We start from the raw sequence: 16695 nt of genomic DNA on the forward strand, positions 1-16695 counted from the left end.
GACCGTGGTTTTGTTGTTTGTTTATTTGAAACTTTTTTCTGCAAATTTTTATAGGTGTACTTTTAGATGACATTTAGCAATATCGCAAAATTTTATTTTTACTAGGAGAAGAAGCAATGGATACTGCTAAACTATGTGATACTTTAAAGGTTTTCTAGCACTCATCACTTAAAACTGATTTAGCCATCTAAGCTATGAGACGTGACGTCTTAGGTCTGAGTTCTAAACCAGAGTTTTAGCCGGGCGTGGAGGCGCACGCTTGTAATCCTTGTGCTTGGGAAATGGAGACAGGAGGATCACACAGGTTCAAAGCCAGCTGCGCTGGCTTAAGAGACCCTGTTTCCAAATAAAAAAATATAAAAATAGGTCTAGTTGTATAGCCTGGAAGCAGAAGGGTTTCCAGGAATCCCAGTACCACCACCACCAACAACAAAAAAAAAAGCAATCTAAACCAGAGTTTTCTATAGGACAGCCAAGGCCAAGTTAGCTATGTTCTTTCCTACTTAAATATGGTTAAAGTGTCTGTATAGGATACCTTCCCTCTCGTGTAGGCATAGACTCGTAGGACCATAATATATATATACATACATATACTCTTCCTAGCGATTTCCAGTAGTTTAGAGAAATTTCTTTTCTTTTCTTTTCTTCCCCCCCCCCCCCCGTGCGGTACTGGGGATGGAACCCAGGGGCATTGTACCTCCAAGCAACACCCTTAGCCATATATTTCAGTCTTTTTTTTTTTTTTTTTAGTTTTTTGTTTTTGTTGTTGTTTTAAACTTTTTATTTGTGCATTGTAGTCATGCATCTTAATGGAGTACAAGATGGTGGAGGCATACATGCACACATCACCCGATTAGCCCTTAGCAAATTCCCAGTGATTGACAATGATATGTTTGTTAAAGTACATCATGTGCATTACAGAATTTCCCACTTCCCCCCTCCCATCCCTTCAGTTAGGTTGCCTTATTTGTTCACTTATAGTATCTCCTTTTGTGTCTAGAGTTTCTCCTATGACCTATTTTCACCCTAACTTTTGCATATTTATTTATTTATGTATTTATTTATTTATTTATTTATTTATTTATTTTGCAGTACTAGGGATGGAACCCAGGGGCATTCTACCTCCAAGCTAAACTCCAGCCCTATTTTTTTTTTTTTTATTCTTTATTTTGAAACAGGGTCTCACTGAGTTGCAAAGGGCCTCACTAAGTAGCTGAGGCCAGCCACAAACCACAATCCTTCTGTCTCAGCTTCCCAAATGCTGGGATTTACAAGCATGCACCACCACACCCAGCCAATTTTTAATTAATTAATTTATTTATTTATTTTTTTGGTGGTACTGGGGTTCCTGGAAGCCCTTCTACCTCCGGGCTACACTCCCATGGACTACACTCCCAGACCTATATTTTAATACTTTTTTAAAATGTGGAAACAGGGTCTCTTAAGCCAGTGCGGCTGGCTTCCAACCTGCGCGATCCTCCTGTCTCCACCTCCCAAGCACGGAGATTACAAGTGTGCGCCACCACACCTAGCCAATTTTTTAATTTTGAAACAGGGTCTCACTGAGTTGCGAAGGGCTTCGCTATGTAGATGAGGCTGTCTGCAAACCACGATCCCCTGGTCTCAGCCTCCCAAATGCTGGGATTACAAGCGTGCGCCACCACGCCTGGCTGAGGAATTTCTTTTTAACGATAGGCTGACTAATATGAGAGTCCACTAGAAGAGAGGGTCTGGGGAGATTCCATTTTTTGGAGTAGATTCCATACTCCCATCAAAGATCTAGCTAATTTGCTCCATGTCTGAAGGAGCAGGAGATGGGAAAGGCAGTGGGCCCAGGACTCTGGTCTGGCCACTGCAGGCTGGAAGCTGTCACTTTTGTGCACTGAATGCTAACGTGGCCACAGATACTTCAGACAATGAGGAACCAAGATGACCGCCAGGTTGTGGGGAACTGTGTTACTCATCAGTATGATCACAGTTACTCATCACAGTTACTCATCGATATGATCATCCAGAAAAAAAAATAGCTCTACCAAAAACAGGGGGAATAAGGTCCTATTTATGGGAATATAATAAAAATATTCTCATGGTATATACTCTAATAATAAGACTTACCTTAAAAATACTATCTAGAATTGTATCTGTTTAAGCATTTTGATCTTTGATACTAAAAGGAGCAAGTAGCACATGGAGTATCTTGCTAAACACAATTGTGTTCTGTTTATAGGTTAAATGGACCAAGAAATTTAACTTGGGAGAAGCAATGCCATAATGACTGTGAACATCTGGACCTTGGGGTCAGCCTAACTTCTGAATTACTTGAATCCAACTTCACAGCCAATGTTCTTGCCACCAATAGTCTTGGAAGTTCTTCTTCATCTCCATCTCCATTCACATTCTTGGATATAGGTACCTTTTATTTCTCTCTTTGTGGGTATGATTCATTGACACATGAAAATAATTCTCAAAATCACTCAAATTTTCTGTGTATACGTATAGTTGTTTTAAGAGGAACAGAAGTTGATGGAAAGTGGCCAAGAGGCATAGGCAAAACATAGAAATTACTTTCCTGCAAATAAAAGGGCCACAACCTTAGACCCATATAGAAATGTCTCCCCAAAATGAGACCTTTTAATTAACTCTATTGGAGGAATGAGAGTCCCTGGCTTCCAGCTCTATCAAAGCACCACCCACATGATACCATCAACTGAAAAGAGGGTCCTGGAAGGTCATCCAAGAAGCTCAGGGTGGGCCCTTATTAGTGGTTAGAGATCCTTTTACCCTTATGGTTATTCCCATTGTTCAGAGATAGAACCTGCTGGGCCAGAGCAGCCAGGTGCAAACTATAAATAAGATGTCTTAAGGTACAAATGCTTCTTGCTTTGAGAATACTCAACTTCCACTCCTTTCATCGATTTGGGAGCTGGAATGAGCCAGTCCCAGCCCATGTCTGAATAAATAGAATTGGTCCAGTTGAATCAGAAGCCATTCTCAGGCATCCCAAATTCTGACTGTCCCATGTGGGACCAGGCTGCTGGCCAGCCTGCCTGAAGTTCCTTCCTCACACTGTGTGTCTCTCTTCCCTCCCCCACACCACCCCTTGGCATAAATACTGCTACCTGTGCCTCTGATCGTAGGCATTTACTCTGTTCTTTCCTTTACACTGTTCTCCGTCCCACTTCCCATTTCTCTCCACAGACCATCCATCTCTAAGCCACCCTGTTTACCCCTATCCTTTTCCTCTGCTTCTTTGCTATGAATTTTCCTTCTAGCCACCTCTGGCTTCTCAGTCACTGGGCCTCTCGGGCTTGGCATTGGTTTTCTTTAAGTCATTAAATTAGGTGGAGTTGACACATCCACTGTTTGCTGCTAAACATGAGGTTGGAATGAGATGAAAACAACTATTTTTTATAGAGTTCGTGTCATTATAGAAGGCAGTTTCTGATTGTGGAATAGGAATCACACTTCTTTTGTTTGTCCTTGTTACTAGTGAGGCCTCTTCCTCCGTGGGACATCAGAATCAAATTTCTAAATGCTTCAGTGCGCAGAGGCACCCTGCAGTGGAGAGATGAAGGATGGGTGCTGCTCAATCGACTCAGATATCGGCCCAGTAACAGCAGGTCCTGGAATATGGTACGGTCTTCAAGGGAAAGGGGGAAACATCAAGGCTCTTAGTACTGCTGCAAAGACCTCTGTCTTTTCATATCAGCAAAATATGGAGTTTGAGGATAGAGAGGAGGTAGGGGTGTGGCTCAGTGGTGGAATGCTTGCTTAGCACACACGAGACACCTGGGTTCAATCCCCAGCAACACACACACACACACACACACACACACACACACACACACACACACGATTTTTAGCCTGAAAGTACACATTTGAGATCTACCAGAAAGTAATTTTTACCTCTATTTATTAAGAAATACATTCATTACAGATCCTGAATTTTTTTAAGCCACAGACTTCAATAAACCAATATTAATTGTCCACAGTGTATTTTCTGTAAAGAATTTTTTCTCCTTGTTCTGTCTTCAGCCTCATTATTACTTTTTGTACTTTTTTTTCCTGCAGTACTGAGGATTGAACCCCAGGGTCGTTCACCCTCTGAGCTATACCCTCAGCTCTATTTTTTATTCTTTACTTTGAAACAGGATCTCACTGAGTAGCCAAGTTGGCCCTGGAGTTGTGACCCTCCAGTCTCAGCCTACCAAGTAGTGGGATTATAAGTGTGTGCCACAAGGCCCACTACTTTTTAACATTTTTGAAACACATATTAGAGCCGGGCATGGTGGAGCAAGTTTGTAATCCCAGCGCTTGGGAGGCTGAGAAAGAAGGATCACACAGGTTCGAAGCCAGCCTCAGCTACTTAGTGAGGCTCTCAGCAACTTAGTGAGACCCTGTTTCCAAATAAAGTATAAAATAGGTCTGGGAGTGTAGCCTGGAGGTAGAAAAGCCCCTGGGTTCCACCCCCAGTACCACACAAAAAAATAATAATAATTAGAAACTATTAATGGATGGAACTGGAGGACATTATGCTAAATGAGATTAGTCAGTCACAAAAATAAGAAATTGAATGTTTTCCCTAATATGCAGAAGCCAGGGAGAAAATGGGTCACAGGAGGAACTCTAGACGAAGAAGAAGATACTATAGATGAGCAAATAAAGTGACTTAACTAAGGTGATGGGAGGGGGGAAGAGGGAAATTCTCTAATGCACATGATGTACATTAACAAACACATCAGTGTCAATCACCAAGCCAATCATGAGAAGGAGGGGGAGGGAAGGGGTGGGAATTGGGTAAGGGCTGATTGGGTGATGTGTGCATGTATGTCTCCACCATCTTGGACCCTATTAAGATATATGACTACAATGCATGCACGAAAAAAAGTTTAAAAAAGAAACTATTATTTAAAATTTATGTCATGCATATTCAGTAATGCGATTATTGATATTCTCATATGGTAGATATGAAAAATAGAAGGATCCTCTAGTGTGGGTTCTTTCTTTCATGTTGAAATTCTTTATGTTAATTTAGTTTTAATGGGCACTTTATTTATTTATTTATTTATTTATTTATTTATTTATTTATTGGTGGTACTGGGGTTCCTGGAAACCCTTCTACCTCCGGGCTACACTCCCAAGACCTATTTTATACTTTTTATTTGGAAACAGGTTCTCTTAAGCCAGCGCGGCTGCCTTCGAACCAGCGCGATGCTCCTTTCTCCGCCTCCCAAGCACGGGGATTACAAGCGTGCGCCACCACGCCCGGCTTAATGGACACTTTAAAAAACACTGTTTGTTCTACTCTTCTATTCTGTTTTTCTCTGAGATCAACTTATTTCTGTAAATGAGTGAGGACATTTGATGTTTGTCAGTAGAGCCTGGGAAAGGCGGAGGGGATGGAAAGAAGTTCAGTAAGGGACAAACACACCTAGTGGAGAGTTTACTTCTGATTCTTCATTAGCCGAGTAGAGGGGAGCTGGATAGGCTGAAACAACTTACAATAGATTTCAAAACAACTTGAAGAGTATGCTACTCACAACACGTAAAAATGATTGATGTTTGAAAAGACAGTTTGCTTACTGCCCTTACTTAATTATTATATTATACATATATTGAATTATCAGAACATAACACATAAAAATGTACACATATTATTTCTCACTTTAAAACATCTTGTCTGATTCAAGGTTAACGTCACAAATGGCACAGGAAGATGCGATTTGCTGGATCTGAAACCGTTTACAGAATATGAATTTCAGATTTCCTCGAGGCTGCATCTTCATAAAGGAAGCTGGAGTGATTGGAGTGAATCATTGAGAACACACACACCAGAAGAAGGTATGTGTCCAGGGTGAGAAGGAGGGTGAGGAATAAAAGGTGAAGGCCAGGTATGGTGGCTCTTGCCTGGAATCCCAGTACTTGGGAGGCTGAGACAGGAGGATCACAGTTTCAAGGCCAGTCTAAGCAACCTGGTAAGACCCTGTTTCAAAATAAAAAATAAATTTGGGCTAGGGGGTAGCTCAGAGATAGAATGTGGGGTCAATCCCCACTACCAAAAGAAGAAAAGAGAAAAGGAAAAGAGATGGGGAGAGGAAGACATTGTAATGGATTCCTTGGAAGAGGCTCTCTAAAGTACCAGTATGGAATCAAAAAGCACGATTAAATTAACAAGTTAAAATACCAACTGAAGAACTAAAACTGTCCAAGGATATATGTTTATCTTGCTAGGAATTTTTCTTTTCTGGTCCTGGGGATTGAACCCAGGGGCATTCTGCCTCCGAGATACACCTCTGGCCCTACGTTTAATTTTAATTTTCTTTTAAACAGGTCTCACTAAGTTGTGGAGGCCTCATTAAGTAGCTGAGGTTGGCTGTAAACCTGTGATCCTCTTGTCTCAGCCTCTCAAGTACTGGGATTACAAGCATGTGCCACCATGCCCAGCTGCTAGGAATTTTTTTTTTTTTTTTTTTTTTTTGCGGGTCTGGGGATGGAACCCAGGGGCATTCTACCTCTGAGCTACACCCCCTGCCCCCTGCCCTATTTTTTATTCTTTATTTTGAAACCAGGTCTCACTGAGTTGCAAAGAGCCTCACTAAGCAGCTGAGGCTGTCCTCAAACCTCAATCCTCCAGTCTCAGTCTCCCAAATGCTGGGATTACAAGTGTGCGCCACCACGCCTGGCTAGGAAATTTTTAATGTTAGCTAAGTCCTACTTCTGTTAGCCACCAGTCAGGTTAAGTATAAGCTTATACCTCAGTGATGTTTGGTTAAATGCATTCCTATTTCTCATGCTTTCTTAGTAAGTCTACTATTTCACAAAGCTGTAACCAGTAATTAATTTCCTTCCTTTGTGGTTAAACCTTGATGCCTTATCTTTTTGATCCTCTGGAAATTCATATGGTTCTATAAGCCATACTAAAAGCTCAAGAAAAAGTCAACTTTGAAAACATGATATTCTGCCGGGTGTGGTGGCGCACGCTTGTAATCCCCGCGCTTGGGAGGCAGAGACAGGAGGATCGCACAGGCTCGAAGCCAGCCACGCTGGCTTAGGAGACCCTGTTTCCAAGTTAAAATATAAAAAATAGGTCTGGGAGTGTAGCCTGGAGGTAGAAGGGCTTCCAGGAACCCCAGTACCACAAGAAGAAGAAGGAGGAGGAGGAGGAGGAGGAGGAGGTGGAGGAAGAGGAGGAGGAGGAAAGAAAACATGTATTCTAAAATAAATATGTAATACTTAGAGATCCTCCCTCCTTCAAATATTATTGCACAGTACTTCTTCAAGCCTTTGATCCTCAGTGTCAGATGAGGACCACCACAACACCGGCTGCGATGAACTGCATGGCAAATGTACTTAGCGGTCTGATGGACTTTTCTTCTTGGTAATTAGTGGGAAAGAGATTTTATTGGAGTGTCAGCAAACAGCTTACTGAAGCAAAAAGCTTCTATAAACCTTGTCAATGTTAACAGCGCTTTCAAAAGACAAAAAAAACCTGTCATCTGAATACTAGTTTTTAAAAGCACTCATTTAGTGGAGAGTATAGAGCTTTTCATAATTTATGTAAATCTGGCACAGAGAAAATATTATTGTCACATAAGCCCATTGCTTATTATCTAGAGCTTTTGTAATACTAGTGTGAGAAAACCTAAATGCTTATTCGAGACTTAAGAAAATGTGTGTGGATAATGAATAGGTTTGTGATCAAGTTGCACTCATTTTCTTTTTCTTTTTGTTTCTGTTTGTGGTTGATTGAACTTTAGGGGTGTTCACCACTAAGCTATACCCCCAGCCCTACTTTAATATTTCATTCATTCATTCATTGTGGTACTGGGTGTGGAACGCAGGGGCCTTCTACCTTCGGGCTATACCCCCAGCCCTATTTTACTTTTTTATTTGGAAACAGTGTCTTGCTAAAATGCTGAGACTGGTCGTGAGCCCGCTCACCGCTCTGCTCCCGTGGCTTCCTTCCGAGGCCGACTCTCCCTTTTCTGCGTCTGGTCCTCTGCGGGTTGTCGCAGGGCCTCCGTGACTTGAAGCTGGGCGGTTCGAAGCCCTGACCACTGTCTCTGTCATCAGTTTCCTTATGAAACACCAACTGATGTAAACCTAAAAGGTGTGAAATTTTTTTAACACATCTTCCTTTTAACCCTTTAAATGTGACTCATGTGTAACTTGGCATTTAAAAAAATTACTAGTAAGCTTTTCTTAGGTACTCTCTGAAGCTGTGAATGATTTGTGATAGAGCTCTTTCTCTGCAGCCTGGCTCCCCAGGGCCCAGCGACAGGCTGTCTCCTGGGGGTGGGGGGTAGGGGGACAGCGCTTCACCATCATCTCAGGGGTAAGGCCATTCTTTCTGTGTGTGTGTGTGTGTGTGTGTGTGTGTGTGTGTGTGTGGTACTGGGGGTGGAACCCAGGGGCTTTTTCTACCTCCGGGCTATACTTCCAGACCTATTTTATACTTTATTTGGAAACAGGGTCTCACTAAGTTGCTGAGAGCCTCACTAAGTAGCTGAGGCTGGTTTCGAACCTGTGCCATCCTCCTGCTGTCTCAGCCTCCCAAGTGCGGGGATTACAAGCGTGCGCCACCACGCCCGGCTCCATAAAGCCATTCTTTACTTCATAAGTCCTTTCTTTTGTTTTCAAACTCAACTCCTGTCAGGGTCCTCCAGGAGAAAAGAAATGACCACTGAGTAAGGAGGTAGGAGGAAAGAAACCACTTTCCTGTATTTAGGACAATCCCCAAATCAGTACTCATCAAAGGCCGACTGAATACTGGGAAGCCAACAGCAGCATTTCCCCTCCAGTGGGAGAACATTCTGGAATTGGGCTTCACAAGATCCAGATATGCCTGAGAATGTGCTCAGGCATGGGGGAAGTTGGCCCCTTACCACTCAGAATACCCAGAAGAGCCGGGCATGGTGGCACACGCTTGCAACCCCAGCGTTTGGGAGGCTGAGACAGGAGGATCACATATTCAAAGCCAGGCTCAGCTACTTAGTGAGGCTCTCAGCAACTTAGTGAGACCCTGTTTCCAAATAAAGTATAAAATAGGTCTGGGAGTATAGCCCAGAGGAAGAAAAAGCCCCTGGGTTCCCCCGCCCCAGCACCACAAAAAAAAAAAAAAAAAAAAAAAAAAAAGAATATCGAGCAGAAAGCCCCATGTGGTGGCACATGCCTATAAAACAGGATTACAGGTTCAAGGACAGCCTCAGGAAGTAGCAAGACTCAACAACCTACCAAGACCCTGTTTCAAAATAAAAACTGAAGTAGTGTTGAGAAGATAGCCCAGAGGTAGAATGTCCCTAGGTTCAATCCCCAGTGCCACAAAAAATATATATATATAAAAAAAAGAATACGCAGCAGAAGATACCACAACAGTGAAACAATCGTTTCTTTAGGTGTTTCTATCTGTTCATGGCCATTTTGTGTGTGTGTGTGTGTGTGTGTGTGTGTGTGCGTGTGTGTGTTATGGGGGTGGAACCCAGGGGCTTCTCTACCTCCGGGCTATACTCCCAGACCTATTTTATACTTTAGTTGGAAACAGGGTCTCACTAAGTTGCTGAGAGCCTCACTCAGTAGCTGAGGCTGGCTTTGAACCTGTGCGATCCTCCTGTCTCAGCCTCCCAAGCGCTGGGATTACAAGTGTGCGCCACCATGCTCGGCTCATTGCCATTTTTTAAAGTCTTATTTACATGTTTTGGCACTGAGCAACTTTATTATACACCATTAATAAAGCATCGTGCTTGCTTGGCCCAGAGTCCTGCTTCTTGGTATTGGCACAGTGATGGATGAGAGGTGCCCAAAGAGGGAGAAATAGAGAAGCCTCTCTCCACTTAGAGAAGCCAGGCAGTTCATTCAGTGTCCATAAATAAAGTTTTATTTGAGCCCAGCCATGTCTCTTGGTTGACATCCTGTCAGTGGCTTCTTGCACACTACAGGGCAAAGTTTAGTAGTAGTGACAGAGATCATGTAGTCTACAAAGCTAAACATATTTACTATCTGGATCTGTAGAAAACATGTTAGCCAACCCCCAAGCTTATTATGTGAGATGATAAAATAACCTCTGGTCCTTAATTGTTCATCTCTACTCTCTTGCTCAGATATTTGACATGATGAAAGTCACTCCAAAAGGAAGAAATCTTTTTTTCATTAATCTCTCTAAACAGAAACCATTAAAAAAAATACATATTTCTCCACATGGTCTATGAGGACCGTGCATAAAAGAGACTATGCCAGGTTCTGGGGCATTATGATAACTAGTCAAAACCTCCAGCTCAAGCAAGTACCTTGGAAAGCCAGGGAAAGAATCCAGGGGAATGAATGAATGAGAAGAAATAGAGTCCTAAGGGAATCAGGTGGCATTCCTCCTGCTATGGACTGAATGTTTGTGTTCCCACAATTCGTCTACTGAAGTCCTAACTCCTGATGTGATGTCAGTATGCTGACATGATGCCTTTATTGAGTTAATGCGGGTGAGTGAGCCGGGGCACTGGACTTCCTCACCCTTTTCTCTCTTGAAGTCATGTCTCCACATAAAATCCTTGCATCATAAATCAAAAAGAAAGAAAGAGAGAAAGGAAACAATTCTTTAGCTGGTGATCTGAATGTTAAAAGGTTATGTTTCTTGAAGAAAAAAAAGAAGAAAGATGGAGGAAGTACGGCACTGTGTCAAATGCTAGTGATAAGTGCAATGAAATAAGAAACATGATGGTTAGATTTGGCAACATGGACAGCTGGGAGTGTGCCCACACATGGGGAGGTTAGTGTGGGGTCAGAGTCAATGTGAGGTAAGGGGGGGGGGAGTCAATGATGATTGACAATTCTTTCCAAAAAGTTATGTGAAGGGACTGGGGATGGGGGACAGCAGCTGGTGTAGTGTATAGTTATACGACATTCTTTGTTGTTAGGGCAAGGTGGTGCATGCCTGTAATCCCAGCTACCTGAGAGGTTGAGAAAGGAGAATTGCAAGTTCAAGGCCAGCCTGGGCAACTTAGTGAGACCCTGTCTCAAAATAAAAAATAAAAAGGGTTGGGAATGTAGCTCAATGGTAAAATGTCCATAGGTTCAATCTTCAATACCATAAAAGGAAAGAAAATAAAAGAAAGAAGGAAGGAAGGAAAGAAGGAAGGAAGGAAAACAGAAAAGAAACTCTTTGTTTTTAGACTCAAACATAATGCAGTGTATCTTCAAGGAAACGATAAAGTCCAGCAGGAACAAAGTGACACACGGAAGGGAGGACGATGGAGGGAGAGAAGTTCTTGGTGAGGGGAGAGGGGAAGGGATCCTGAGCTCTGGTGAAGGTTTGAACTGTGGTGGTAGCGAGGATGCTCCCTCCATTGTACAACAGGGGGCACTGCTGGGCACCTGATGAGGGCATTGGCTGTTTTCCTGGTGGCCAGATGAAAGGATTCCTCCCTGATTGTTTTCCTTGCTCAGGGAAAGCAGAGGCAGTAATCACTTGAGAGAAACAGATGATTGGACATGGACAGTTGGAGGGACTAACCATACCAGCCACTGGGAACAACCCACATGTGGTTAACAAGCCACCAAGAATGATAACAAGGAAAGAGCAGAGAGAGACAGAGAGAGCCAAGCACCGAGAGTGATCCGTCAAAGGAGAGAGAAACAGACAGACAGACAGACAGACAGACAGACAGACAGACAGACAGGAGACTTCCTAGGATTTCACCAGGAGGCAGAGCCGGTGACCATCTGAAGGCATAGACCAGTCTCTAAACACCATTTACTCAAGTAGCACTTTTAAGATGTGTTTGAATTGAGTTATTTGGAACCGGATTTTAGCTACATGTACCACACAGCACAGGACATCAAGGAACCAAAGGGGTCCGGGCTTATCTCTGCCTTGCCCTGCTCCTAGCATAACTTGGACCAGGAGAAGACAAAAGGTTCATGAGTGCTTCATTTAATCCACTGCCCCAATCTCTCCAGATGTGCCTTTACTCTTTGTTCAGCTCTCCGCTGCATTGTTCTTGGGGATCTCTCCATTTTCCTCTGTCTACTCAAATTCCTGTAGAACGATTGCTTTCTTACCCTGTGGTTCAGTAGCTCCTGTCCAGGCTCCCTGCACCTGCCTTGGCTTCAGATGCAGATGCTGACTCCAGAACCGCACACAACCTGGCTCTGATTTGTTTGCCACATATGCTGTTGCAGAGTCCTAGAATCTCATCATCACAGCAAGAGCCCTCAAGGTCATGTAGACCATTTACACCCATCTCCTCTCTTTCTCACATTGGCAGCTCCCTCCTCTTTAAGTCTCCAATTTCCCCCTTGACATAGAAGGTCGTTTCATCTCAGGAGCGTCGCTTCCATTTCTCATATTTATATTTTTAGCCATTTGTACACATTCATGTTGAATTCATTCCAGCACATTGGCCTTTGACTTTCTTTTCTTACTTGCCCAGAAGAGTTTCATCTGTCTTTTGTGAGATAACATGCTGAGGTTAGAACTTTAAGTGATTTTGTGATCGTTGAGTATCAAAGATTCTTTTTGCTATCAGCCTTTATATTGCTTTAAGAAACCGTGATTTGACATCCCTGGTCATGCAATTTTACGCTTTGAAACTCATACAGATGCAACTAATGATTTATCTCCTGTGGAGGCATACTCAGCAGGTAGGCACCATTAAAATTTTAGTTTCACTTGCAATTTATCCTGTGAAAAGAGTATAATTCTGGAATTTGATTCTTAGCTCTCCCTGTAATAATCGGTTAGGTTGTGGCTCTTTAATGAGGCAATGAACATTTCCTCTAAATTTGTTACCAATATGTAATGAACTGAAGGCATTAACTGCTATGGAACAAGTCAACTGGTTTTGATGCTGATGAGCACAGCCAGTCCAAATTACATAGTCAAGGTCTGAAACATCTGGTTTGTGGAATGATCATCTCTTTGCTCAATATAATAACTGTTGTGGGAACAGAAAGGTCTTTGGAGACAGCAGGGCCTGGGGGCTCTGCTTTCACCACTGACATTTGCCAGCTCTGAGTCTCTGTGAATCATCTGACCTTTATTGGTCTCCTTGTCCTCAGGTGTGTGTGATTGTCTGCATCCTCTGCACTGCATGAGGATTAGTGAGATATGGACACTTTCAGTCAGTATCCTCACTGCTGTGACCCAACAAACCTGACCACACAACTTAGAGAAAGACTATTTGTTAACAGTTCTAGAGATTCCAGGGGTTCAGTCTATGCTGGACCAGGTTTGCAGAGCTCAGGGTAGTGGGAGGCACAGAAGGAAGAGAGCAAGGGTTCTGCTCTCACATTATGGAGGCCAGACACAAGAAAGAGAGCAAACAAGGGGATTCAAAGACACATTTTCTGAGGCCACACCTCCAGTGACCCACTTCTTCTAGCCACACCCCATCCAGCTAGGTTACCACCCAATAAGTCCATCACAATGGATATATCCACTGATGAGATTACAACCCTCATGACTTAAGTGTATCAACTCCAGACATCAATGCATGAGCTCTTGAGAAGACATTCTATATTCAAACCATGGCAGATATAAAGTGTTGAAATATTGCCTGGCTCTTAGGTGGCACTGTATTAAACATCAGGCTTTCTTTATCCACTTGCCTGTGATATTTTCCTCTTTGCATCTGGGCTAGCAGATAGAAGTTCCAAGCTGGGTTCCCGGTCACTCTCCACAGTCCTGAAAGCATTGTCAGAATGTTCTGAGGGAGCTTATCGTACCTCTCCATTCTGGCTAAAAGAGTAAATATCATCACTGGAGGGAAGACAAGAAGAAGGAGCTTCAGGAAAGAATGGGGGGTGGGGTGTTTAAAAATTAAAAGAAAAAACAATGGAAGTAGTAGAAAGAGGAAGTGGCAAAGGAAGAGAATAATCACAGACAGGTCCTCCTGATGGGGGAACGGATGGATTGTAGAGGAATCGTGAGCTTTCTCAGAGCCAGGCAACTGCATGGTGCACGGGCTGTGGGGTCAGACGAACTTGGATTCCAAGCCTGAATTCTCTCATTGTTAGTTCTGGGATCTTGAACAAATCCCCTGGCCTCTCAGCAATACACTTTTGCTATTGTCACTTATGGTACTAGGGAATGCACCCAGAGGCATTCTACCCCCAGCTGTGCCAGCCCTATTTTATTTTGAAACTCTCGCTAAGCTGCTGAAAGTCTCACTGAGTTGGTGCAGGCAAATGTGCACGCTCCTTTCCCTTCGGCTCTTCTCCTCTCCCTGGATGCTAGTCTTCCTATCCCCAGGTGGTGGGACTCCATTTTCTAGAAATTTCCATCTGCTTAAATGGAACTTTCCAATGCAGAAAGAACCCCTATGCATCCTCACCTCAAATACACTCCAAGTTTCACTGTGGAGGAAGTTGGGCTGGCGCAGCTGAAGCCGTTCTCACGCATTGTTTCAATCAATTCTGCTCCTGGCTGTAGATCTAAGTAACTCAATAGTGGAAGATACAACATTGCTTCGCCCCGCTCTCCTGCACACACATGTGCACACCGGAATTGACCGCTCCGTCTACTTTCAATTCATTTGGGTTTCTCAAGTTAAATTAGATCGTATTTGACCATTGACTTACGGGCTGATGGTTATTTCTTCCATTGGTTCAGCCTGTGTTTTATCATCAAATAGATAATATTGAAATGGGGGTTTGAGAGGAACCCCGGCGAGTTCTTGTCTATAGTGAGCAAAGAATGACACCCGCAGACCTCAGGAAGGGGAGTAAAAGTTTTATTGGAAGCAGCAAGGAATGGGGGGAGGGTGGCTGAACACCCCAAAGGGGCTGAAACTCTGGGTCCAGCAGCTGCCTTCAGGACAATACTTGAGAGTAGCCTAAGCCGAATTGCCTTCAGGTGCAGGCTGCTTTCTTCCGGAGTCCACGCGATCTGCCAGAAGGGAATAGGAAAAGAGGCCGAACACCCCAAAGGGGCTGTCGGGTCTCTGTTGTTCAGTAGCTGTCTTCAGGTCACTACCCGAGTGTCGCCCAAGCCAAGTGCCGTCAATTACAAACTACTTTCTCCCAGAGTCCACTCAATCTGCCAGAAAAGAGGTGCAGGTCACCCCTAGGGGCCTGGTCAGCCTTGATGTCCAACAGAGGCCTTCAGGTCACTACTTGAGAGTCACCCTAGCCACGTGCCCTCAGATGCACTCTGCCTTCTCTCAGGGCTAACACGACCTGCGAGAGATAGAACAGCTCCCCAAATGGGGAGGGGCTCCTGAGAGGGAAAGCCCCAATTTGCCATCTAAGGCAAAGGCCTGACCGCTTGCAAGTTCTCTTTTGGTTAGGGTGACTTTGGGGAATTCTGGGAAGCAGCTCTCAGAATATGCATAGGGTATTTGCAAGTCCTTTGAAGGGTCTCATTTCAGGAATGCCAGACTTGCTTGGTGGGTTTGTTGATTAGTAAATAGATGGCTTTGTGAAGCTCTGGCCTTCTTATCTCTGAGCCTTTGGAATTTCAGGTATTTGTCACCCCTCAGGAAACTCAGGAAATTAACTTTTTCTACCAAGGCCTTGTCCCTATCTGCCTATTTCCTTTCTATCTCCTCAATATCATCTAATTTATTCATTTTTCATTCATCATTTAATTATTGGAAGCCTGTTACATCCTAAACACTGTACTAGTATTGAGAATATTAAGGTAAATGAGATAGGCCTTCCCTTCAAGCAGATTGTTGTTTAGTGATCAAAACACCAAATACCTATTCTACAACATAAATTCAGGAATGGAGCTATAAACACAATGACAAACCTTATATGTATCCTGTGTTTATAAAATATCTAAATATGTTTTTCCTTATGTCTTTATGTTTCTGATGAGAATTCTTTCTGCATTCCAATAAATAAAGACATAACCACACATGATTTCTTTAGAGTTTTTTAATTAAATACCTGTGAGCCGGGCATGGTGGCGCACGCTTGTAATCCCAGCACTTGGGAGGCTGAGACAGGAGGATCACACAGGTTCAAAGCCAGCCTCAGCTACTTAGTGAGGCTCTCAGCAACTTGGTGAGACCCTGTTTCCAAATAAAATATAAAGTGGTCTGGGAGTGTAGCCCAGGGGTAGAAAGCCCGTGGGTTCCATCCCCAGTACCACAAAAATAAATAAATAAATAAATAAGTAAATAAATAAATTTAATACTTTTATACAAGCCAGGTGTGGTGGTACATACCTGTAATCCCAGCATTCGGGAGGCTGAGACTAGAGGATCGCGGTTCGTGGACAGTCTCGGCTACTTAGTGAGGCTCTCTACAACTTAGTGAGACCCTGTTTCAAAATAGAGAATAAAAAATAGGGCTGGAGGTGTAGGTCGAAGGTCGAATGCACCTGGGTTGCATCCCCAGACCCACCCCCCCAAAAAAAAATTACCTGTGTACAGATGAAGCATGCATTCAAATGTTATAAACATAAGTTAGGAGATTAATTTCCTCCTCATTATTTTTTAAAATTTATTTTTAAAGTAACTTTGCTTCTTCTGACTTTTTGGCCAAAAATATACTTGTTCGTTGTTAAATAAAAGAAAATAACTGGTTTACTAAAGAAATCAAAGTTATCCTACTTCCCACTCATTAATGAGATGACTATTAAACGTTTTCCACAGTCCAGGCATGGTGGCATATGCTTGTAATCCTAGTATTTAGGAGGATGAGACAGGAGGATCGCAGATTCACAGCCAGCCTTAGCTACTTAGAGGAGACCTCCACAAC

The 16695-nt window shown here is 43.2% G+C and overlaps 1 protein-coding gene across 1 annotated transcript in view; it reads left to right on the top strand.

The window, feature by feature from the left end:
• Positions 1-16695, top strand: part of IL12RB2 (interleukin 12 receptor subunit beta 2) — a gene marked incomplete at both ends in the record, with an annotated part of 78985 nt that overhangs the window by 12369 nt on the left and 49921 nt on the right. Inside the window, 3 exons of the mRNA XM_080693388.1 lie at positions 2228-2409; positions 3491-3633; positions 5691-5841. Coding sequence (XP_080549514.1) covers positions 2228-2409; positions 3491-3633; positions 5691-5841 — 476 coding nt within the window. The remainder of the gene's footprint in view (positions 1-2227; positions 2410-3490; positions 3634-5690; positions 5842-16695) is intronic.

The sequence above is a fragment of the Muscardinus avellanarius genome (assembly GCF_963383645.1).
Source record: "Muscardinus avellanarius genome assembly, chromosome: 3".
NCBI lineage: Eukaryota > Metazoa > Chordata > Mammalia > Rodentia > Gliridae > Muscardinus > Muscardinus avellanarius.